This window comes from Camelus dromedarius, chromosome 15, assembly GCF_036321535.1.
Source record: "Camelus dromedarius isolate mCamDro1 chromosome 15, mCamDro1.pat, whole genome shotgun sequence".
Classification (NCBI taxonomy): domain Eukaryota; kingdom Metazoa; phylum Chordata; class Mammalia; order Artiodactyla; family Camelidae; genus Camelus; species Camelus dromedarius.
The window spans coordinates 36,309,310-36,335,668 of NC_087450.1; the positions used below are offsets into that span (position 1 = coordinate 36,309,310).

The following is a 26,359-nucleotide window of genomic DNA, read 5'->3' on the forward strand; positions in this document are numbered from 1 at the left end:
GTCTTAATTTAAACATAATTTTTTTTAAAAAAGTATCTTTAAGTAACCCAGATGATTAGACTCCAGGCTGAAGTTTTGGCTCTAATGCTGAGAGAGGCCTTGTTCCAGCTGGGCTTTGCCATAAACTCAGGACCAGCAAACAGATCTGTTTCCTGGGGGGGGGAGATCTGAGTCACTCTGAGAAATAGGTTACCTTCACATCTGCCTTCACCCATGAGCAGGGGGTAAGGAATAATGAAAAACTCCTGGTACGTTATTTGAATTATTTAACTGAGCTTGCTTGCTTGCTTGCTTTTTTTTTTTTTTGTCTGTTTTGATCAAGAAAAACTCTAGTCCAGGTTTAAACCAAATGAGCAGATTTTTTTTTCCCAAAGAGATGAACTTTCTAGATCTATGAGGGGATTGCTTTTCAATAGGTTTTGTCAGCAGCAGGGTAGTGGAGTCCTCCTAAGGGAGTAATAATAACTAGAATAAAGCTCCTACAGAAAAGGCCAGCAGGAGAACACTGGGCAGTAATCTACCCTGGAAACACAGTGTATGTCACCACATCTGTTCTTGGTCAACTTGGTCTGGCCCAACAGTGGCCTCCCTCTGTATTTGGGAGCTAGGGGACAGAGCAATACCCTTTAACTGAGGGCATCTAAAGGGAATTTTAGGCTAGGTGTTATATGAAAGGGAACCAGGGAAACACTATGCTTTAATCTATCACGGGATAAAAAATGAATATAATGAGGAGTTTCGTTGATAAGATTATCCAGCATCTCTCTCTCTCTCTCTTACCCAGTCTATACTCAGCCTGCACTTACTTACAATCCTCTGATATTTTGTTGTCTCTTTTTCACAGAGCCTGCACCCCTCAAATTGAGTCTAAAAAGATATTACCTATAGTGCAGGCCAAAGAGCACCCCCTTGAAATCCTGGCTTCCCAAGAAGAGGTTCTTGTCTAACTTGTTTGTCTTTGCAAGATCTCACCGGGAAGCAATACTGGGTAGAGGCACTCTACGCTCTGCTTTGTTGGTGCATCAAAGCTGTTTGGTGATGAGATGACATCTGTCCTGATGAACTGTTGGCAGGGCAGGAACTTTACAGCAGGATCTATGAGACCAGGTTTCTTTTCCCTGTGATGATCTCATTCATCAGAGGGGAGCAAATACATTTTTTGGAGATGTTTCCTGACTGGGACGCCAGGTCGGAGTTGAGGATTCTGTAATTATAGATTGTGTTTTGATCCCCTGGAGTTCGGCAGCACAGCGGCCCTGAGTTTGTTGCAACTATAAAAAAACTGAATCCAAGTTTAGGCTACAATATTGTGTTGAGATAATAGGTAGTTATAATCCTACTGTAGTCAACACTGACCAGACTGCATTTGGAATACTGAGCTCAAGGCTTAGTGCCAGAGTTTGGAAAGATACTAATAATTAAACGAGTCCAAATGAGAGGGGTAGAGATGAGATGTATGATGATCATAATGCATGAGAAAGGCTGAAGGGGATCTGGGAGAATATAACTAAGAGGAGCTAGAAGAGCAGAAGAGGGACTCTGAACATCAATAGTTAGGTCAGACTGACCTCCATGATGACAAACCTAATGATACTTTACTGTCTCCCTCCTCCTTAGTCTCTCTTTGGCATTTAACACAGTTGATCATTCTCTTCTCAAAATTCCCTCCTTCTTTGCTTCATCGATACCAATTGTATTAGTTTCACAGATAGTAAAATTGAATAAGAAGTGCAAGATACTTGTGTGTGGAAACACCTGCGAAGGATAAAGAGGAACAAGAGCAGGAGTAGGAGGCAAGAGTGTCTGACTGCTATGCATACTGTAACGCCTGTGATGGGAGAGGAAGAAGGGAGAGGGGTTGGGCAGGAAGAGCCTCAGTCTGCAGGGCAGCTCTGGGAAAGTCTGGGAGCCTCAGAACAAAGACTGCTCATTAGAGGAAAACAAACTGGGCAGGAATGGCTGGCCAAGCTCAGTCATTGGCTAGGAGCACCTGGGGGGAGAAAGACCGCTGCATGAATGCTGTGATGTTTCCCAAAGACACGGCGCCTGGTGGCTGCCAGTGAATCACACTCATCACAGCTGGTGAATCCTTGAAGGGAGTCCAGAGTGGTGCACTTCTATGGCTGCCACACAACTTCATTTCCACATGACATACTGGGTCCCACCTTCCTAGCCTCCTTTGCTGGATTCTCTTCCTTTGCTCACGCTCTGTTGGGTTTCTCTAGGAACCCATTTTCTGCCTATTTCATACATCTTCTCTATAAGAATTCATCTCAACCCACAATTTTAAATACTACCATCACTGAATGTTAATGATCACTCCATACGTTAATTCAGGTCATCATTTTCTCTCACCCGTTACTGCAAGGGTCTCCTAACGATTCTCCTATCTCATCGCCAGCCTTGTCATCTGCTTTAGATTCATTTGCCTTCTGCAGCTGGTGGGATATTTCTAAGGTACAAATAAGATCGTGTCTTTCCTGTGCTGAAAACCCATTAACAGCTCCCTTGTGTTCTCAGTTAAAAATCCAAGTTATTTAACACAATGTATATGCCCCTTAATGGACTGGTCCCTGTTTATCAATCTAGCCTCATCTGTTATTCACCCCAAACAGAATTACTTCTGTTTCTTTGAGTGTAACCTTTCTCCTCTCAGAATGGCTTCTTGTCTGGCTAATTCTCTACTTGTCTTTTAAGTCTCAGCTTAGAGGTTCCTTCCTCTGCGAAGACTTCCATAAGCTGCAAAGACTAGATTTGGTGCCCTCTTATATGATCCTAGGAACCACATAATAAAGGGCAGGCGGAATCTCGGTTGTGCATTTACAGAGGGCAGTGAAACATCACTTGGGTGCTACATATTGGAAATGTAATAAAAGGGACAATATTTTACATTATCAGGACTTCTCCTAGGGAACATACCATATGAAATAGAAAGGAATTTTATGATAAATAATTTGGCGTGGGTGATCGTTCTCCGAAGGGACGTGATAGGCAAATATTCTCAATCCAGTCATCATCCACACTCCCTAGCCCAACCCCTAGGCATTTAGAAATGTTAATGACAGTATGGCTGGGAGCAGTATTGATGCGGGCAGGGATGTTATAATGTGTGGGGACAGTCCCACACAAGGAAGAACTGTCCTACCTAAAATGCTAATAAGACCTCCATTGAGAAACACCGTGCCAGGAGGTGTGCAAATCTGGGAGCAGAGCTGAACTGTAAAATTTACCACTTACTTTACATTTCTATTCGAGCACCTCAAACCTACCAGATATAAAACAGGATTATCTACTTTGATCCAGTGTTAAAACCCTCCCCCAGATAACCCCAGTTCCTCTTATTTTGCCAAACGCTATCATCTTTTTGGGATCTTCCCAGTTGTCTAAGCCAGAAGCCTGCTTGTCGTCTATGTCTCTGCCTGCTTCCTCACCTCCCCAAAACTGTCAACTCCATCTTCCAATTATTTCCTGGTTTCTTCCCCCTCTCTCCATCCTAGGCATCCCTAGCCCTAATCCAGGTTCTCTTATATATGTTATTGCATTTTCTTCCTAAATCATATCTCCATTCCCATCTTCATGACTATCACCCTTTAAAACATTCTAAAATGTACTCAAGGGGAGTGGGGATAGCTCAGTGGTAGAGTACATGCTTCACACGTGCAAGGTCCTGGGTTCAATCCCTGGTACCTCCATTAAAAAAAAATTTTTTTTAAAAAGAGGTAGGTTTCTTAAAAAAAGGGGTGGGGGGACAAACTACTAAAAAATAAAATAAAATGTACAAAAAATAACAGTAATTAATACTTTGTGAGATTACTGTGGTGCCAGGCACTACTGACTTTTGCATGTGTTTTCTTTTTGACTGTTCACAATAGCCCCAGTTTGAAAGAACTTTCCAAGGTCGTTCAGTAAGGAGACAGAGACAAGATTTGAACCCAGGTAGCCAGGCTCAGAGCTAGGCTAGGCTACATAACCTCTGGAACTTTCTGCCGTATTGTTTCACAGACATATCAGGGTCTGCTTCTCCTCCCCTGGTGGATGGCCTGGTTGTAGTGAGTCTTTTTTGAGCTCCGTTGGCTCAGTATTTCTTTCCCAGAGCAGCTAGTGTCCTGAAAATGTGAGTGGTGGTTATGAGGTCAATAAGCCAAAGAAGTGGATCCAAGGGGTTGGTTATTAGACAAGAGGTCCTGAGGATGAGACTGAAAGCTAGGTGGAGACAAGGGACCTTCTAAGCCAAAGACCCATGAGGGACAGGCTAACAGAAGGGTGTTCTGGATATAGTGCCAAGAGCTACTGCCCATCTTAGCCTTTCTGTGCTCCCTCCTGTGTGATGCTTACTTGGATGGATGCTTTAAGGGGCTAAGTGGTCAGTCTAAAGTGTACCACCTCCCCCTTGTTTGTCTGGCAAACTCCAACATATTCTTCAAGATTTAACTTTAGCATCATTCTTCTATCTTCCTGTATACATTTATGTCTCCCCTGGGCTCCTCACACTGTCTTGTGAGACTGCAAATTCCTGGAGGGCAGTCACCATGGCTTTTCTTTTTGTATTTTATACCACTAGAGTCCTATCATCACTGACTCTAAGTGTGTTACAGGGAAGGCAGCTTTTGGCTTAGCACAAGGGAAATTTTTAAAAGTATACTTTAACTACAGACTAGTGGCTAAGAGTATGGCCTTTGTGTCATACTACCTTGGTTCAAATTTCAGATGTGTTACCTTGAGCAGTTTAATCTGTTTGTGCCTCAAAAAAATGGAGATAACAATACCTATGCCATCAAGCTGTTGTGAGAATTAAATGAGATAATACATGGAAAGTACTCATCTCAGTTCCTGGCACCCCACAAGCACTTGGTAATGTTAGATATTATTTTTTTCTATTATTTTCATGATTATGCACCAACACCACCTCATAATGAGGCAGAGTGCTTTGGAAACAGTGAGTTCCCTTTCACTGAAGGTATTCAAGCAGTAGTAAATATAAGAGAGATGCTGCGGAAGCAGCTTATGACTTCTAAGGATGCTTCTAATCATAGAGGAGGGGAGCTATTTCTTCTGATTCAAAGAAAGTGTGATCGTTAGTGTTACTTCTAGTGAAGCTGAGGAGCATTGGAATAGGGGGAAAAAAGACATCAGATTTGGCTGTATGTATATATCACAAAGAACAAAATATTTTATTCTTTGTCGATTGCAAAAGCCCTTTTATTTATGTTGTAACCCACATGTTAAGTCAGGCCCTTACATGTAAATTCATGTCTTTTCAAAAGGCCTAGCTTGGCCTTGCCAAGATGGAACAAACAAAACTTTAAAGACTGTTTCAGCCCTACTGAAATGTCTTTTCCCTTTGAAAGAAGTCTATTAGTGATGCAAATGCAAAGTTATCTACACAGAAGATAATCCTAGCAAACAAAGCAGTGAAACTATTAGAACGTTCTTGTGCAGCATTCAATCCTGAGAATTTGGCTTTCCAGCATTAAAAAGGCGGAGAAAGAGAGCAGGACTGATTCCTATTTGGGATAGTTTATTAGGTCTGCTTATCTGAACCCTGGACTAATTATCCCCCTGTTTGGCTTAGAGGCCAAACAATTCTCCAAATGTGGACAGGCTGAAGGAAGTCTTGCACTCTGGGCAAGTACTTTAAACAGACAAAAGCAGGGTTCTTAGCCATGGAATAACATTTACAGTCAGGAGTTTAATTCCCAAGACTTGAGAGCCTTAAGGTAGATCCATCCAGAAGTCACCCAATGAAAAGCACTCATAGGGCTGCAATTTAAGGGCTATGCTCATAGCTGATGCTTTAAAATAATTAAAAATTAAACAGTGGAAAGTCTACTTGTATAGGTGAAGATATGGTCATTTTCCAACATCTTTTAGTCAGAGCACACAACTTCTTTGAGAATTTATTAAGCATGTAATCTTTCTGTAAGCAAAAGAATTGCAAAGATAAAAACATATGTTGCAGTTAACTGTAAATTTGCTTGACTATTATTTGATTATACTTATTTATCCTTAACAGGCTTGATAAGACCTAGTTTCTCAGGGAGCCAAGAGGCTTTAGGGAATATTAGTGGTCAGAAAGTGTGGTGCCTAAGGGCATTGGGAAAGCGTTCCTGAAGTAAAATTCCAAAGTGGAATTGCTGAAAGTGGCCATCACCTTCTTGACTAAAGCTTTTGGAAATGCCTAGTGGGCAGTTTATGGATCACAGAAAATTAACCTTCCACATCCACATGCTTTCTCGGACAGCCAATAAGAGTTGCAGCTGGTGTCCACACAGATAGTATGTAACGCTCGCAATCTGGGCCTTGAGCTGGGTGGGGCTTTGGGTAGGTAAACTACAGAGCTTCCGGATCATCACGTGTTGACAGCTCAGGTGTGGGAATGGATCTTGTCCTCGCTCCACCCTCCACTCTCCACCCCCACCTCTCCTTTGCAAGGTTGCTGGGCAGCTTGCAGTCCCCGCCCCGGCTTTAGATAATCCAGACGTCTCTGGTGAAGGTCAAGCCCAGCCTCAGTTCTGCGCTCTGCCTGCCTCCCACGCCCTCCACGCGGGCTGGCTAGCGGCCGCTCCGCGTGTTTTCCCTCAGAACTTCCCACGCCCTACCCAGTGCACACGCCTCCCAGGCCGTCCTCCTGGCTTGACCTGTTTTGCACCCTGACAGGTCAACTCCAAGGGCCCGAGTGTCGGGGAGCGGGGCCAGCACAGTTCACTTTCCTCAGGGGCTTTCCTCAGGACGACCCCTTCCCCACAATCCCAGAAAGTCTGTGGTACTCCGCTGGGTCCTCTGTGTGTACCTGCTTCTAAGGAAAAAAAAGTTTGGGACACTGGCAGTCTTGCAAATGAAAACTATACTACCTGCTCAGGAGGGGACATGATGCGGCGACGTCAAACTTTGTCGTTGCGGGAGTGACAAGCGAACAGGAGCTCCCTTCTGCCTGTCTCTCGCGCGGTCTCGGGGGCGGGCGAACCTTTTCTGGCACCGCACCGTAGCAACCGCGCGCGGGGCCGCTGCCCCGGGAAGATGCGGCCGCGGGGGCCGGGTAGGGCCGGGCCGCCCGCCCTCGCCAGGCAGGCGCGCGGAGCCGGAGCGCGCACGGGGCGGGCCGCGCACGGGGCTGGGGAGCGCTCCCTCTGGGATCGCGGCTGCGCAGTCGGGCGGGAGCCGGGAAAAGGGGGAGGAGGGTGGAGGAGCCGGAGTAAGGGGAGGGGGAGGAGCGGCGAAGGCGGAAGCCATGTTGGAGTTTCACCCCGAGCGAGGGGCTGCGAGCGTTCTCCGCTCCGTGTGGGTGTGACCCGGGTTCGGCGCCGCGGCGGGCTGCCGGGGGCGGGGACGGTTAGGCCGGTCATCGTCGTCCGCGGCGGCGGCCGCAGCGTGGAGCCGAGCGATTGTGACCGCCGGGGGAGCCGGGGGCCGGCCGCGGCTCCCACTCTCCGTGTGGCCCCCTGAGCGCCCCCCCTCCCCTGCCCGGGAGGGAGGCGGGGGGCACCCGGGGCCCGCCATGAACCCCGGCTTCGATCTGTCCCGCCGGAACCCGCAGGAGGACTTCGAGCTGATTCAGCGCATCGGCAGCGGCACCTACGGCGACGTCTATAAGGTGAGGGCGAGGAGCCGCGCGCCGCTGAGGCCGCGGGGCGCTGACCCGCCGCCGGGAGGGCCGGGGGCGCCGCGGAGCCTGGGCGTCCGAGTCGGCGCTGCCTCTCGGTGGGAGACGCTGGCGCCCGGGAGCTGTGGGGGAGGAGGAGCGGCGGGCGCCCAGGGCTCCGCGGCCGCGCAGCGAACAAAGGGCCAGATGTTTAACCCCGAGACCTCGGAGTCCTCACCTGAGCCTCCCCTGGACGCGCGTCTCCCGGGAAGGACTGAACGGTGGCGGCCACTCTGCTCTTGAGCGTGCGGGCAGGTCGCGGCGTTTGTTGCATTGGCGGGGTCAGTGCGACGAGCCGGACCGCAGGGGTCTGGCGTCTGTCAAAGCTGCGTGCTTCAGGCCGACTTGGGGTTGTCCGCGGTGGGTTGGCATCTGCTGCCCACTGGGCCCAGAGGTAGTACCCTTGGCAAGCTCGGTTGACAGCCCCTCAACCTTTCTCTTCTTAACATCCGCATACCAGTTTCTTTTAATTCTCCAAGTGATGACTTTATTCTGTAAGAGAGATCTCGTTAGTATTTTTCTCTTTTTTCTTTTTCTTTCTTCCTTTTTTTTTTTTTTTTGGAGGAAAGAGAAAATTTGTTTTCTTCAACTCAGATTGGATTATGATGCCTTATTTAACTTGTTTTTGTCAGTGACACATAGGATTCAGCTTTTTTTTTTTTTTAGGTAAATTGAATACTTAGGAAAGGTGCTGGTTTGACAAGGTTAGAATTCAAAGTCCATTGGTAGTACAGCATTCCTGTTGTAGAGGGACCACTTCTAAATGTGGGAGATAAATCATGCTTCCCTGGCCAGCTCAACTCTTGTCCTCGCAGAGACTGCCAAGAAGAGGAGGCTAGTGCCAAATGTGGCAGCAGTCTTGATTTGGTTGTGTATCTTCTTACTTGTAACTGAAGTGGAACTTCTCCTGTTTCACGTAACACCTGAGGATGCCCGAAGAAACTTAATTTTACTTTGGAAAGTTTTGTCTTAACTTTATTTCGCCCACGTTTAAGCAGTAGATTTTTAACTTTTACTTCACTGTAATGCAAATGGTAACTTAAAATGTTTAATACAGTGCAGCCAGTATTCTGCGTTAGTCTTGTGAATGACTTGCTTTCCATCATCACTTATCTCACCACTTTTCTCCATAGACAGTACAGGTGTCTTGTGCACACCTGTGTATAAGGTACTGTGCATCTAAGCACTTGGGTTGCAGCAAAAAAGACAGACACATTGCCAAGTCTTACTTGTTTATATTTTTTGGACAAGAACAACATTAAACAAGCATTTAGATAGTTGTTTTAATGCAGTTTTATCTTGTGCTGCGGAGAAGAGAAGATTAGGATTAGGGTTAGGAGAGCATGTAACAGGAGAGCCTCATCTTCTCTGGGGAGTTAGTGTAATGGGGAGAGGAAATTATTCCAGATAGAGGGAGCATGATCTGTGAAGGCTTGGAGGCCCCAAGGAACAGGGTAAGGATTTGAAAGGAGACCTCTATGGCCAGAGCAGCCAGAGAGGGAGGATGGCCCTAGATCATGCAGTCCTCCTAGGTACTGTAAGGAGGTCAGACATGTTTAGGACAATAGGGAGCCATTGCAAGGTTTTAAGTAGGAGAGTGAAATAAGATTTGAATTTTTAAAAGTTTACCTACTGCATTGTGGGAAGTGGAGATGGGGGGGCAGAGGTAAAGAGCAGTTAGGAGGCCATTGTGAGAATAACCATTATGCTCTTGTGCTTTGGAATTTGTAGTGATTGTGAAAGTTGAAGTGAGTGGATCCTGGTAGCTTGGAATTGATTAAAGAAGTCTGGTTGTATTTAGACGAGAAGTTAACTGAAACTTTGCTCATGTGTCAGACTTAGGCGGCAGTGTGTGCAGTAAGTTCTTTTTAGGTTCTTTGCAAGAATAATTGGCTATGTATTTACTATATTTAGGAAAAACAGCTGGTAGTTAAGCCATATGATTAAAAAGTTAAAAAAATTAAGGCCTGTAATTTCCTAAGGACATCTAGGTGCAGTATAGATATAAGTTGATTAATCTTGTCATCTGTTTAAAATAATCATAATAAAAGCTAACATTTATAGGGTGCTCATTACTTGCCAGGCACTGCTCTAGGACTTCTCCACGTATCAGCTTACTTAATCCTTACAAAAATCCTATGAAATAAATGCTGTAATTAATTCCATTTTGCAGTGGAAGAAACTGAGGCACAGAGAGGTTATGGTGACTTGCCTAAGTTGGTAGGTGGCAAAGCCAAAGTGTGAACCAGTTAGCTTCAGCGAGTACATTCTTAACCAGTAGGCAGTACCATTTGTCTAAAGACAGGATATGGGCAGGTAACGTATTACCAAATTTCCAGTGGAGAAACAGAGGCACACGCTTAGTGCAGCATCTGAGTTGCAGTCACACTCTGAGTAGGAGTGGATCTTCAAGTAGTAGTTAAAATACCCATCTCCCGCTGAGTGGCCAGGCCTCACTGTTTTTGTAGCGTCTGCCAAGTGCACATCAGATAATAGATGCTTGATCCCTGACGGCGACTCTTCTAACACCAGGGGCCCAAAGCAGAGAAACTCCATGTGGTTTTTGGCATCATACCCCCTGCTTGCTAAATAACCCAAAGCTTAAACTGTATGTGTTTCTGTCTGTACATAATCATGTTTGTGCTATAACAGAGTTTTTTATAATTGTTTTGCTGTTTTAGATTTTTCTTATTTATACAAATTGTGTTCATCAAAGAGGAGTGCATTAAAGGATTTTTTTCAAAAGCCAGTGTATATAGTTTGCTCCTTAATTTGTCAGTGTTCAGGTGCTAAAAATGGAATGAGCTGATTAAATAAGTTAGGGATCTAATTATTTATAGTCATTCTTAGAAGTTTGGTGTTTTAAGGGATTTTTACTTTGAAAACTGTATGCTACCCAATGGAATCATATGTTTATTGTATATAAAATGTCATGGTTTAGTTAAAAAGTCTGAGCTAAGATGTGGAAGTTCTGGAATATATTAGCTACGTGGCCTTGTAAAATCATTTAGTCTCTCAGAGCTGTTTTCTTGTGCAGTATTATTACCCTCATTATGTCCTTCTGTTTATGGTGTTAAATAAATGACTTGAGTTTTACTCAACAAATAAGTTTTAATTTTTTTGAGTCCAGAAAATGCAGATATACATTTCCTCTGCACCATCTTAAAGCACATGAAAATATAGTTTAAAAAGAAAAATCAATCTTACTTTTAAATGTAACTCTGGGCTTTATCTGTCAGGTGAGGTATCTATAGCAGGGGCTACCTAGGGACCTGGGAGTTGACACCTAGAAAGAGCTCTATGGTTGGGCCTCAGGGGCCCATGAAACCCTCTGAAATTAATGGCTTAGTGTTGTATATGTGTTTTTCTGAAGAGATGGCTTATGATATTCATTACATTTACAAAGAGATCCATGATCCCCCCCCCCCAAAAGAATGAATAATCTGTAGGTTTGTCATTTGAAAGAGATTTCTGGAGAAGTGATATACCGTATCACTTTACCAACATTTACCAGCATCGCGTGCGTTGTGCTGTTTTTTCTCTGGCAGTTTTCTAGTTTACTTTGTATTATTCCCACCCTTACAGTCTTTATGTCTGGATGGTTTTCTAGATTTTTTCCTAGAGAGAAGAAGATACTAAAGCTGGAGGTAGGGTAAGGCAAGGTTTTTTTGAGGGATTGGTCTGAATGTGTTTCTAAGGGAGTATGTCATCTACTCTGGTGGCTTTAGCCTGGCTCCTGTGAACTACTCCCAGATGTCTCCAGCTTGTGCTTCATCTTGAGTTCTAGCCCGTTGTCTCCAGCTGACCTCTTCACAGACTACATCGTCCTCCAGAGGGATACCTTTCCTCATAGCCCACTTTTGTCGAATGCCCCAATATTGACTGTTTACTGAGGGTTAAGGCCTTGGAATCATCTTTTATTTGTGGGCTTGACTTCGTAGGTTTTACAGAGTGTGACCAGGATGTTCCAGGGAAAGCAGTTCTAGGGTGTATTAGACTCAGAAGTCCTATGGTAAAGAAACCTGGTAAACTTTGCTTAACCCGGTAAACTTCACACTTAATTGACAATGGGATTCTTTTTCTCTGTAATACCAATTGCGTGTCCTTAGAACTAGTGCCTGTAGAACATGCTTTGGAAATGTTGGTATTCATTTTATCTACATGTGTTTGGAAGCCATTCCCTCTGAAGCAGATGCTGTGATGTGGCTAAGCTCCAAGGTAGCATTCACATGGTAGTCTGTATAAACAGACTTGGAGTCTCTTGAAAGCTGACAGGAGGAATATTGGAGATTGGACAGAGAAATCAGGAAATTAATTTGTATGTTCAAATATTTAGTGAGTTATATGTTGGCTTTTTTTTGAAGCTCTGCATCTTTCAGGGTGTTCTGATTAATGTCATCAAACACTAATTCTTTCATTATGGTCAGGATTTATAAGAACGTTTCTGGAAAACTCAGTTCTGAAACCTCACCTCTTAGATGGGACATGAAGACCTTAAGCGTTTAGAAAAGAAAAACTGAAGGAAAATGAAACGTGGATCTATCTGGGGTTATGCTCATTTTTACTTTCATGGAGGACAAAGTCTAGAGGGACCAGAGGAAATGGTCCTAGACTTCAGAGAGATTGTTTGAATATTTAAGGAAAATTAAGGTAGATTTTTTGAGCATCAGTAATTGTTTGAGATGGAAAGTGACAGTGGAACAGTTGTGGGATAGTTTCTCTAGAGAGCTTTAAAAAACAAGCAGGTTATCTGACTTTGATATGTATCTGATTCCCTAAAGGAGGTACTTACCTCCAAGATTGGATTTGTATATATATTTACTTGTGAAAGAACATCTAATTATTTTGTATTGAGAATGAATAGTTAGTATTCTCTCATGAGAGTCCATTGAACATCCATCCTATGCTGAATAGCTGTAATGTGAAAGGAAAGGTTCCAGGGCCTGTGAGAGGAGTAGCAATGACAAGACATGGCACATGGCACTTTATTTATAGAGACATAAAATGTGAACCTGCTTTTAGCTGTCATAGTCTGAGATCAAAACCTTGTTGATTTCCTCTTTTCTGGCACATTAAATCTCTTAACTGGCTGAGAGATGGTCTTGACACTCCATAGTTGTGGACAGCTGACTTCTCTGTAGCACAACATAGTGATTTAGGAGCCGGGATCTGGAGTCAAACTGCCTAGTTTCACCACCCACTAGCCAGTTACTTAATGCTTCTCTCTGTGCCTCAGTTTCCTCAGTTGTAAAATTGAGATGCTCAGGAAAGTGCTTAGGACAGTGCCTGTCGCATGGTACTCAGTAATTGTTAATTGCTGTCAGTAGTAGTATTTATTACTATATGTTTCTCCTGCTGCTGGCCTCCTAACCTACTCTGCTCCTCATGCTGCCGCCTCGGTGTTTGTGCACTTGCCGTCTGTGCTTGAAAATTCCCCTGTCCCAATATCTGTATGGTTTGCATCTTCATTTCTCTCAGGTCTCAAGTGTCACCATTTAACGCCCCTGTTCTTATCATCCTATAAAAAACAGCTCCTCCCCCTTTTGTGTTTCCCAAGGATGGATCCAGATTTTGTCAGGTCTGAACTTTATAAAGTAATTTGGGGGCCCTCGTTAAGAAAACAAATAAATCAGAATAAAAATTTTGGTGTGAAAATGAATATTTAGTTAGAATGAGAAAAGATGTCCCAACAAGATGTTGTAACCTTAGAGTCAGATCCCTTTCTTGTGAGATCTCTTTAGGCATTTAATCAAAAAAGCTGTCGTAAAATGCTTCCTGATAGCAACCTAGTTTCTCTTCCCCAGCTACACTCTCTATGTTCCAGTAACTGTCAGCATTCACAGAGGCCCATGCAAGTGACGAGGCCTGACCGTAACTTTTATTAGGTTTATAAAAAAATTGAGCTCTGCCCCTTACTCTCCCTAATTTTCGTTGTGGCATGTACCAACTCATATTTATTTGTTTATTGCCTTTCTCTCTTCACTAGAGATTTCAGAGGAAGAAGATAGTTGATTCTGGTTGGGAGAAATCACAGCAGGTTTTACAGCCGAGATGGCATTGGGCTTGACCTAGAGCCCTGGCTGTAGTGGGTACAGAATGAATGAAGCATTATGGATTATTATCAGGCCTAAACGAAGTCAGTAGGCTTAATGTATCTCCTGCATATTAAGCAGTATTCATAATTTGTGTGTATAGGAGGATACTCTGTCATTTTAAAGTAAAGACCGTTGGTGACTAGTAAATATATGTAGTTACTACGTTACTGTTTTTTGGTTTTTAAAAATATGTTTAAATTGGACTTCTGGGCAGGAAGAGGACTTTGTTCACCAATACCAAAAGACCTTAGTTTTGAGAGATGAAATCATGTTTGTTTTCTACTTTAGCCTTTTTTTTTTTTTTTAAATACAATCTTTTTTTTGTTCTGGAAGATGCCATGTTTCAGAGTTCCAGCTGCCTTGACCTGAGATTACAGGTTTGGGTTCCTAATGTGATAATGTATTACATACCTTAGTCCTTAAAATCTGTTGAAAAATTTTTAGATTTGACCACAGATTTAGGTATGTCCAAATAAGATGTTTATTTAGTTTGTTTAAACTCTTCTTAGAAACTTGAGTTGCTAAGAAGTTTCTTTCCTTATAAATTATCCACCTTCTGCTCAAAGAATCTTCTCTCATTGCCTGTGGACTAAGGTATAAACTTTTAAGCCTGATACTCAGGGCATTGTCCTTTTTGCCCTCCAGCTCCTGAAGATGAGAAAGTTTAGATTGGAGGAGGCAGAGAGAGAGGAGGTAAGCAGAGGAAGGATTGGGGCAGGTGGGTTCCATTCCAGGTGGGTTTTGAGACTAAAAGGGAGGATTAACTAACATGGAAAACTTGTTTTGGGGAGCATGGAAAAATAAAATTTGCTAGGTAAGGCAGGGCCAATTTATGAACTTGAAAACCAGCTAAAATCGTGTAGCAGGATGTTGGGAGCACTAAGGCTTTTGTATGAGAAATAATGATGTTGAAATTGCCCAGAATTATTCTGGCTCATAATGAGAATGGATCAGAGAGGAAGGACAGAAATATCTGCCAAACAGAAACTGTTTCAGAACCCCTTCACGCTCTTAAAATTATTGAGAATGCCAAAGTTGTTTATGTTAAATCTATTGCTGTTAACCATATTAGCAATTGTACCTGAGACATTTTTTAAAAATATCAGTTTATTGAAAAGAATAAGAAACCTGTTACATGTTAACATAAATCATGTTTTTATGAAAAATAACTATTTTCAAACAAAAAATTTAGTGAGGGGAGTGGCATTGCAGATCTCTTTAATATTTGGTTAAATAGGAGACAGCAGATTTTCAATTCTGTTTCTTTATTCAGTCTGTTGGGATATTTTGTTTTGGTTGAAGTATGTGAAGAAAATCTGGTCTTCACATGTATTTGGAAAAGGAGAGTATTTTAATAGCCTTTCCAGGTAAGTTGTAGGTATTCTCTTCTGATACTTCTCTACAACTTGACAATTGGTAGCTTCTTAAAAGTTAGTTGCGTGTGGAATCTAAGACCTTATCAGTGAACTTTTCCTGTTGTTATGTTAAATGCTAATTATTGGTGTCTCTTGGGCTTAAAGTAGATGGTTTTTACCTGTGTATGACTTTTTTTTTTTTATCATGCATTGGTCATTTGGAGAATACAGATTCATAGAATTATCCAAATCTTCCCAAGTTGCCGTGTTTCATTACACAGTATCAAAAATCATCACTCATATCATCAGAAAAGTCTTATTGATGGTAGATACAAGTTTTCCAAGATTCAAATTCCTCTTTGGAAGTATTCAATGCATCACTTGCAACAAATGCTGTTGGTTTTTTTCATTAAATTGACACATTCATTTAGTTCATTTTTGAAAAAATGTCAGATGTCTAAACACGAATAATCAGTTTGTCAGTTGCTTTCTCAAGTAAAAATGGTGTTCTATGGAAAATGTGGCTAGTTCAGTTTGCAACTCAATCACACGTGCTATTTTTTGAGGTAACCAGGGTAGTTTGGTATGCAGAAGTGCTTTGTGCGTTTCATCAAATAGAATGTTAAAATGAGAAATACTCAAGGGTCAAGATTTGATAAAACTAATAATGTTTATGCTTCAATAAGGGCATTCTTAAGTGAAACTGGCTTTTTCCCCCCAGTGAGTGAGGGCATGGCAATGAAGAATAACAGTGACTGCTATACCTTGTGGGGCCACCGCCTTGATTTGTGCAAAGGCACCAGCAGTTTTACCACCATTGCTTTTGTACTGTTAGTGCAAATGTTGGCACAGTGGAAGAGGGGCCAGCAACATTTTGGTATAACATGAAAACAGTTTTGACCTTTCAGACCCTCAGAAAGGAATCCTGGAGACCTCCAGGGATTCACAGAATTGTGGTAGAAGATGATACGGAGTAAGCTAAGGGTGAGGTAAGTGGTGATGGGTCAGACAAGGCAAATAGTAGCGAAGAATGGAAAGGAAGGAACAAATAGATGAGAAGCATCTTGGAGAGAAATTTGACAGGGCTTTGTGAAGAAATACAGGGATGGAGAGAGATGATTCAAAGAGGACTTCACAATTTTAAGCCTGATTGAGGAACATAAAATGGGTGCTTTATAAATATTTGTTCAAATAAATTAATAATGGGAGAATGTTATCAGTTACAAGGACAGTAAAGTTGAGAAGGTGGAGAGCTATGATCGTGTTGGGCTATTTTATTAGAAAATAAAGAGATAACTGTGAGATTTCTTTTCATTATTTTCTTGCTGTGGTTACCCTAAAGAAACAGAAATAATGACTTTTCTTCATTTTTCTGTGGAGAATAACAGTTCTTTAGCAGTGTCTTTAAGACTAATAGAAACTGATAAGGATCAGTACCTTTCTCCCAGCTCTTAACTGAGGGGTTGCCAGGAGGACGTGCAAAGACGTGTTCTTCTGTTGAAGAAAAATGCTACAGATTTGGAGGGTAATTGATTAAGGAATTAGTGAATGGAACAGTAGAATATGAGTTAGATATTTTTATTCTGGTGTAAATTTAAAACTTTTGTTTTATTCTAATTATGACTTACACATTTTTAAAAGAAAAAAGTTAATAAGAAAACTGTAAGAAAACAATTAATATGATCAATAATCTTACTTCCAAGAGAGAAATACTCTTAGTATTTTTTTTTTTTTTTTTTTTTTTTTTTTTTTGTAGACAGATGTTTTACAAAACTTGTGTGCTTTTGCAAAATACTGAAATTAAATTCTGGCTTACTTAGAGTGAAATGCATAGAACTTAAGTGTTTCAGTTAGATGAGTTTTGATACACATACAGCTGTGCAACCCAGGTCTTTATTAAGATAGAACATTTCCTTAATTTCAGAAAGTTCTCGTGTCCCTTCCCAGTCAGTCATGTACCCCACCACCATTGCAATCTGTTCTGATTTCTGTCACTATAAAGGCTCTTCTAGAACTTGATATAAATGAATCACAAATGAATTGCCTTGGTACCTTTGATGAAAATCAGTTGACAGTGCATGTGTGAGTATATTCTGGACTCTGTTTTGTTTTGTTGAACCAACTGGCTGGACTTGCTTTCAACAATACCTCCCTGTCTTAGTAGTAACTTCATAGAAAGCCTTGAAATCAGGTCGTGGGTCCTGCAACTTCATTCTGCTTTTTCAGGATTGTTTTATCTATTCTAGGTCCTTAACTTTTTACCACACAAATTTTGGAATCATCTTTTCGAGGCATATAAAAAAGCCTGCTGAGACTTTTTTAAATGTTTTATTTTGAAATAATTATAAACTCATAGGAGGTCACAAAAAGAGTGCCAAGAGGTCTCATGGACCCCAACACCCAGCTTCCCTCAGGGCTGACATCTTTACCTAACTATCGTGGATTATCAAAACCCAGAGATTGATTGGCACAATGCAATTAACTAGATCTTAGATTTCACCACTTTTTGCATGCACTCAGTTTTTTATGTCTGTGTGCATAATTTTGTGACATTTTACCACATACATAACCTATTGGGATTTTATTGGGAGTACATGGAATTTGCAGCTCATTTTGTGAAAAATTGAGGTCTTAACAGCATTGAGTCCTCTGATCTGTGAATACAGTATTTCTCTCCATCAATTTAGATATCCTTTAACTTATCAATGTTTTGCCCTTTTTTCTTTTTAAATTATAAATTTTATCCCTAGCCTTTTCTACTAATATTGTAGTAAAGATAACTATTATGTAGTACTTCTTCAAGGTGGTACAGGAATTGTAATGTGAACTACATTTTCAGTTTTTATTAGAGTCTTCACTATACTTGTGGTGTCTGACTTCCTTTGATTTAACCTTGTACATTTTTAGCCCTGAGCATATGGACTCTTTAAAATTGGCAAAAATGAAAACAGGGGAAATGACTATTTAAAAAGCTGTCACTTCAGCTGTATTATCTGTAAACATTAAAACAAAATGCTTAGAACCTTTTGTATTTTTATATGTTAGAAAAATGTGTTTATGTGTGTTATATTTTGCAAAATTCATATTTTTGTGCTTTTTAATGGAAAATAATGTTTGCTTTGTCCTTAAGTGAAAAAAAATATTGTGCTTGATTGTTTAGAAGAGCCTAAAGAATTTCTTTCTGATCTTGAGGAGATTATGCTCTGATTGAGGAAATAAAATATGCCTAAATGGAATATCTGAAGAACATTTCTAAGGCAGTATTTTAACAATTAAAAGAGCAATAACATGTTATAAGTACTATAGAAATTCAATTCAAGGGGAAGGTGAATTCGGGTTAATTTGGTAAAGACTTCCTGGAAGAGTGAATCTTGACCTGGGAGTTAAAGAAATAATTGGATTTTCATTTGTAGAGGAACTTCCATTGGTAGACAGCCTTTCATTTGTGAGGGAAGCCATTCCAAAAGAGATTAAAATGGATAAACATACAACTGTGGGACTGCAGTGAGCAAAAAAGTAATAGACAGCATTCTGACTAAAGCAAGGGTCCTAATTGCAAGATGTAATAGATAATGTTTCAGATATCCAGGATACAGATTTCAGTGCTTGGAGAATGTAGAATTTGATTTACAGTATAATATTTTCGAAATTCCTTAGGGCCAGTCTTAACATTCTAACCTGATTGGTTGCTATTTGGATGGTACTCTGAGTTTTATTTCCCCCCTTTCCCTTCTGTTAGATTAAAAGTTACACTATTTGGATACTTTTGGTGGGTACCTTAAAATTTCAACATGAATAATAATATTAATAAACATCTCTGTTCTTTTTCTGGTCAGTACATGGACTTGAGAATGATTCCATTCAGTTACCACCTTCCTGTTTTGTGTTGTCTCTTATTTTGGGTCTTTTTTTTTTTTTTTTTTTTTGTCTCACAGATGAGTGTTTATCATCATTGCTTTCCACAGGCAGTGCTCTTTTACATTTACCTGTATAGGTTTTCTGACATACAGTGTTTCTTTGCTCATCATTATTTCTTGGCATCTTATTCCATCGTTCTGGCTTCAGTTTTTGTCTTCTTGGTGAGCATGATTGGTACGGTTTTTCCTTCTTCTTCTTTCCCTCCTATCCCTCCCTCCCTTCAACTGTGTAAGGTAAACGTAGTCTCTTTTTTTCAAAAATGTCTCTCATTTGTCTTAACTTTTAAATCCTATTTAGTTTGGTATAGAACTCCAGATTGATAGTTATTTTCTCTCAGAACTTTGAAGATACTCAGTTGCTGATGATAAGAAGTCTTAGCAATTTGTTGTTCTTTGTAGCTAGTTGGTGTTTTCTTTCTGATTGACTTTTAAGATTTTTTTCTTTGACTCTAGTATCTCGCAGTTTCACAGTGATGTTTCTAGATGTGGGTTAAAATTAAAATATTTGTTGTTTTTCTTTAACCTAACAGATAGCTTATTTCATCAGTCCTGGATAATTCTGAGCTGGTATACCTTTGATTGCTATTTATTCCCCATCTCTGTTTCTTTTTAGAGCTCCTTTTGTATGCTTTATCCTTCTATTCCTTCATGTCCCACAACATCATGATTTGTTCACCTCTTTATTGTCTTGTATTATGGTTTATAGCTTCAGTATATTCGATAGTGTCTGTCTGATCTGCTGTTCAAAGTTCCTGTTGCCTTTTTTTTTTTAAGTGGGTTTTTGGGGAAATAATTTAGACTCATAGGAAAATTGGGAAACTGATAAAGAATTCTCATGTTCCCTTACCCAGATTTACCAATGGTTATTAACACTTTGCCACATTTGCTTTATCATTTTGTCTCTTTCTATATATAAATACATATTACTATTTTTTTCTGAGCCATTTCATAGTAAATTACAGACATCATGCTCCTTTACACATCTACACTTCAATGCATATTTCTCAAAATAAATACTTTCATTTAAATAAAACCATAATATAGTTACCAAAATCAGAACTTTCAATATTAATATAATACTATTATCTGAGCTGTAGACTTTATTCAGAGTTCTACCAATAGTCTTAATAATGTCCATAATAGCATTTTTTCCCTTACTTCAGCAACTAATCCGGGGTTATAACATGTTGCTTTTAGTTTCCAAGACTTTTCAGTCTCTTTTAAACGAGAATAGTTTTTAAGCTTTTCTTTGTTTTTCTAGACACTGACATTTTTGGAGAGTGTGTGTCATTTATTTTTTAGAGTGTTCTTCATTTTTGAAATGTCTGATGTTTCCTTTTGGTTAAATTTAGGTTACACATTTTGGGCAGAAGAGTATATAAGTGATGATGTGTACTCAGTGACTCATATCAGGGATACGTGATGTTGATTTGTCCCTTTATTAATGTTAGTTTTGGTCACTTGGTTAACATGAATCTACTAGGTTTCTTCTCTACAAAGTTATTATTTTTCCTTTTGTAATTAATAAGTAATTTGTGAGGAGATACTCTGAGACTGTATAGTATCTCCTTCCTCATTTGACTTATACCCATTAGTTTTAACATCCATTGATGATTCTTCCTTGAATTAATACTATGATGGTTGCAAAATGGTAGTTCTCTAATTCCATTAATTTCTTCTACTTTTATTGGTTGACATTTTGTTGTGATGAAGAGCTCTTGCTTTTCCATTTATTTTTGGTCCTAAGGATTCTAATTTTATTCATTGGGTTCTAATTAATCACTATCATTTATTTTGATGGTCAGAGTATTCAAGATTTAGTCAGTTAGATTCTGTCTTAGTCATCTCAGGCTGCCCAAACAAAATGCCATAGAATGGGTGGCTTAAACAACAGAAATTTACTTTCTGACAATTCTGGAGACCAGAAGTCTAATATCAAGCTGTGCTAGCATGATTGGTTTCTGGTGAGGGCTCTCTTCTTAGCTTGTAGATGGCCCTCATCTACCTCCTTGCTGTGTGCTCACATGGTAGAGAGCGAACAAAGCTTTCTTGTGACTCTTCTAAGGACCCTAATTCCATCATGAGGGCCTCTACCCTCATGCCCTCATCTAAAACTAATTATCTCCCCCAAGGCCCTGTCTTTAAACACCATCACACTTGGAATTAGGGTTTCAGTACATGAAATGATGGTAGGGGATGGGGCACAGCTAAGTCCATACCAGGTTCCATTGCTTTTCAAATTATAATAAGTGTATTTTTAGAAGCCCTGTTTTACTCTTTCTCTACTCTTTTGCATAGTTTCTTGTTCTTGGCAGTTGACCCCTTTTTAATACCTTTATTATTTTAGCATACTTTATTAACATTCTCTTTCAAATTACCATTCTATCTTTTCAAATTTGGAGGGTTTTTATTCTTGCAGTGTGTTGATTTGTTGTGTTTACAGACTCCCACTTGCAGTTAGATTTTTATTTTAATTTTGAATTCATCTGAAATTTCTGTAAGAATCTTTTGTGGTTCAAATTATGAGAGTGTCCTTCCAAAACAGTTTTTCTTTCACTCTTGTCAGGACCCATTGGTCTGGACTGAGTCTCACTGGTCTGAGATTAATCTTTAGGTTAATTGCTCAGCTTGGAATTTCCCACCATTTATAGGTAATGCAGATTTGAACCCCAAGCCAAATAAGCAGCAGGCCCTTGGTTTTGAATGCTTATGGGACTTTTTTTCTTCCTCCCTGCTATAAACATCTGTAAGCAGGTTTTTGTGTAGATATAACTTTTCAGCTCATTTGAGTAAATACCAAGGAGTGCAATTGCTGGGTTGTGTGGTAAGACTATGTTTAGCTTTGTAAGAAACCGCCAAACTCTTTTCCAGAGTAGCTGTACCATTTTGCATTCCCACCAGCAGTCAGTCCCATTCTTGTTGCACCATAACCTTGTCAGCATTTGGTGTTGTCGTGTTTTGGATTTTGGCCATTCTGATAGGTATGTAGTGGTATCTCGTCATTTTAATTTGCAGTTCTCTAGTGACATTGATCGTGATTATCTTTTCATGCTGTTATTTGTGATTTTTATATCTTGTTTGGTGAAGTGTCTATTCAGATCTTCCGTCCTTTTTAAAATTGAATTGTCTTCTAATGGTTGAGTTTTAAGAGTTCTGTATATTTTCAATATAAGCCTTTTATCACATCTGTGTTTTGCAGATATTTTCTCCCATCTGTGGCTTGTCTTTTCATTCTCTTAACAGAGCAGAAGTTTTTAATTTAGTGAAGTCCAACTTAATGATCATTTCTTTCATTGATCTCACCTTTGGTATTATAGCTAAAAACCCATTGCCAAACCCAAACCAAGGTCACCTAGATTTTCTCTTTTAGAACACTTATAGTTTTGCATTTTACATTTAGATTTATGATCTGTTTAAGTTAATTTTTGTGAGAGGCGTAAGGTCTATGTCTAGATGCTTTTGTGTGTGTGTGTGTGTATGTTCAGTTGTTCCAGTGCCATTTGTTGAAAGGATCATCCTTTTCCCATCTAGTTGCCTTTGTTCCTTTGTCAGAGATCACTTGACTGTGTAAGTGTGAATCTGTTTCTGGGTTTTGTATTTGCTAGGGCTGTCAAAGCAAAGTATCACAGACTGAATGGCTCAGACAACAGAAATTTACTTTCTTGTAGTTTCTAGTTCTGGAGGCTAGAAGTTCGAGATCAGTGTATAGGCAGGGTTAGTTTATTTTGAGACTTTTCTCCTTGTCTCATAAATGTCTGTTTTCTCCTGGTGTCTTTTTGTGGTCTTCCCTCTGAAACTGTGTTCAAACACAGAGAGTTTGAGGTTATTGAAGAGTAGTAATTTGTAGTCAGATATAGCACAGAACTAGGGGAATAAAGCCTGAGAGTCCATTCAGTTTAGTTAGGAGAATGTACTTGCTGTGTGTAGAGTTGTTTTCTGATTGGAATGATTGGCAGAGTATTCTATTTACAAGTGATTCAGCAGGTAAGAGGAGGCAGTGACATCTTCTAGAGTCTCTTGTGGAGGAGTTTGATCTTGTTACTTCCTCCTAGGATCATGTCATTCATTTCCTTCTCCTAGTGTGTTCCCTAGGAGTATTTACTGAACATCTGTACTGAGCTTTGTACCATGGCTGACACAGAGGATATGATCCTTCTTCTCAAGGAGTGGCAGACCTAGGTATGGGCATAGTACTAAGTAATTTCATCACAGTATTAATATGTAGCATTTAAAAATTATATATTGAATTATGTGATTCTTGACAGAAGTTCAGAAGATCAGAAAATGATTGTAGTCAAATAGAAGGCTTTTTAGAAGAAACAGAATGAAAGTTTGGCCTTAAAATATGATTTAGATTTAAATAAGTGAAGTGGAACAACATTGTAGTTGAGGTGAATATTGCGAAATGAAGATCTAATGGAGGAGGAATAAGCGAGAAGGGATCATGCAAGAAACAGGTCAGACTACATGAAATGATTTGTATTGGAGAATAGTGGAGAATACTGGATATTAATAACAATAATCATTATAATAATAGCAAATAGCATTTATGGAGTACTTACTATGTAGTAGGCATGGTTTTATGTAAACACTTTTCAGGTATTTTCATTTTAGTCCTCCTCACAGCTTTATGAGGTAGGCATTGTTGTTATTTCCATTTTTCAGATGTGAAAAGTGAGGCATAAAAGGAAAGGTCAAGAATAGGCCCAGAATCTAGTAAGTGGTGACATTAGAATTTGGATTCAGGCAGTCTTAGCCTCAGAGCCTGTGCTTTGTAGTCACGGTGTTTTGCTATAGAGAGGTAAGTGACCAAAATATGTCTTGAGAAACTGTCTTCTACATATACATTAAATATAATAGAAATAAGGGAACCATTGAAAATGTTTGAACAGAAGTGTACATAGTGAGCTGCTTGTTGACAGGGACCACTTTTTAGTCCTGTGGAGTGTGGGTGGGTGTGATGTAGGGTGGGTAGTTAATCCTTAGTCTGGTATTTCAGATTATCTGAAAGATAGTGTACCAGTTCATGAGTCAATGGTAATGATGTGAATTAGATTGATGACAGGGGGAGTTTTGGTTTGGAGAGATGGGAAGCTTGAGTAGAGCAAGATGTGGAGTTAGATTTTGGACAGATCGATTGAAATAATACTTCTAAGTAGAAAGGTCAGTTGTCTCATTCCCTTCCTCATCCCACCCCGCTTCTCATTCCCACTCCTAAGCCCCGCAGTGATAGCCCAGCAGACTTGAAGGGACCGATGGGGAGATATGGTAAAGAAAGAGAGCGTTCGTGAGAACAAGAATTCTTCAGTGATGGAAGCCAAAAGAAGGGACATCTTTTGCCTTGAATTTTCAAAGGAAGAATAGCTCGCATCTAACTTCTTCCTCATTTTTAATATCCAAGGAATTCAAAAAATTCAAGACTCATAGTTTCAAGCTGTCTTTTGAGGTGTCATGGTACATGACATGACTATAAATATGCTATAAAATAAAAAATATAAATATGCTGTAAAATATACTATAAAAGACCTATGCTATAAGTACACATATATGTGAAAGTTATGGTCTTTAGGAAAAGGAAAAGATTTGATATTACAAGTTACTGAATATTTTTTAGTTGAAACAGGTAAGAACAATGGAGTAGAGGTAGTGAGAGATTACCCACCATGTTGTTGTTATCAGAGTTTTCTTTCAAAAACTGTGCATCGTTAAAATCCTTTTTTTGGATTCCTATATTCCTTTTAGTGCCTCTGGAATAATTTATGATCTCCCATTGTCCCTGCACAGGAGGGTTCACACTCTTCTCCCTCCACGTCATTCTTAGGAGGTAACAGAGCTGATGGAGAAAAGAAAACATTGACGATGCCAAGTGATAGGAAACCCAGATGGACAGTGTCATTATTAAAACTTGTTTATCTTCCCATTCTCTGCTTCTTGCTGCATTTGTCCCCACTTTCTGCTTCTCCACCCTTTCTTTCCTTAATGAAAACTCAAACCCCAAACCCTTAAAGAGGGTTGAGTAGAGACTAAAGCTTTTTGCAGAAACAGGCCACACACACACACACACACACACACACACTTATGTTTACTTTTTGAATGTCATTCAGCTTCAACAGTCATAGGTCAGTTGTTGTCATTTTTATTTCTTAATCATTATGTTGACATTTTTCTTTGAGGTTGCTTGTTTCTAGTCAGTGCTATGATGGCCATTTGCTAACACTACTGGAGTCTGCTGATCATATAAGATGTTTTGATTTAGAACATTGAGATTTTTTTTCTTCAGTAAACTGTAGTTACATGAGGTTTGACAAACTTTTTTCTTTCAAAAACCAAAATTGAAGGTTACTGTTAATTACTGGGCAGACTTGCTATTTTTACAGTAAATTTGTATTGTTTGTGTTGATATTTTCTTAGCTATTTCTGTAGTGAAAGTATTTGAATTAAAATTTAAAGAACATTTCTATATCATAACGTATTTTATTAGACGTGATCACATAAAAGGTATGAAATTCAAATCTATGTTTTATAATATTTTAGGCAAATTATTTTAAAAATATAATTTAACTTATTTTGGTGGGTTTTAGAAAAGTCTGGAAACCAACCTTATTTGGCAGTAAAGGGATCTAGTTTTTTAGCACCATTGTTTGCAAAAATTATTCATTTACCTGATGGGATCAGCTGTTTTGGGAGACAAATACCTTTTTGTTTACCTGGCCAAGGTTTAAACTTACCTTTTTAAACTCGTAACATTAACATTTACAAATTTTATTTAAATTGTTTATTATTTAATTCTTTAATTTAATTAAGATATTTCAAAATCAATTTTAGACTATTTTTAGATTTATAAAAAGTCACAAAAACAATAGTTTCTGTAAACTCACCCAGTCTCCCCTTTTGTTAACATCTCACATGACCATGGTACATTTGTCACAACTAAGGAACCAACTTTGGTACCTCACTATTAACTGAATGCCACTGTTTATTTGGATTTTGCTAGTTTTTCCCTGATGTCTCTTCTCTATGCCAGGATCCCATCCCGGATACCACATTACATTTTGTCATCATGTCTCTTTAAACAAGATTTTCCTGTCTCTGGCTGTTTCACAGACTTTGTTTGTTTGTGATGACCTTAACAGTGTTGAGGGGTGCTGATAGGTATTTTGTAGTGTGTTTCTCCGTTTAGATTTGTCTGATGTCTTTCTCGTGGCTAGACTGGGATATGGATTTAGGGGAGGATGAAGTATCCATGCTGTTTATGTGACTTATCACTGGTGATGTTATCCTTGATCACCCGGCCATGGTGATGTTTTCTATGTTACTCCACTATAAAGTTACTTTTCCCCACCTTTCTGTGGT

At 39.8% G+C, this 26,359-nt stretch overlaps 1 protein-coding gene and 1 non-coding gene across 3 annotated transcripts in view; one reads left to right on the forward strand and one right to left on the reverse strand.

Moving 5' to 3' along the window:
* The window catches only part of LOC116157452 (uncharacterized), a 51,297-nt gene extending 44,241 nt beyond the window's left edge, over positions 1-7,056 (reverse strand). Inside the window, exon 1 of the transcript XR_010384217.1 lies at positions 6,852-7,056. This is a non-coding gene — a transcript (uncharacterized LOC116157452). The remainder of the gene's footprint in view (positions 1-6,851) is intronic.
* Positions 7,057-7,202: 146 nt separating this feature from the next.
* Positions 7,203-26,359, forward strand: part of MAP4K3 (mitogen-activated protein kinase kinase kinase kinase 3) — a 154,400-nt gene continuing 135,243 nt past the window's right edge. For both annotated transcript variants that reach the window (XM_031466873.2, XM_031466874.2), the window contains exon 1: positions 7,203-7,591. In XM_031466873.2, coding sequence (XP_031322733.1) covers positions 7,496-7,591 — 96 coding nt within the window. In that variant the 5' untranslated portion in view covers positions 7,203-7,495. The remainder of the gene's footprint in view (positions 7,592-26,359) is intronic.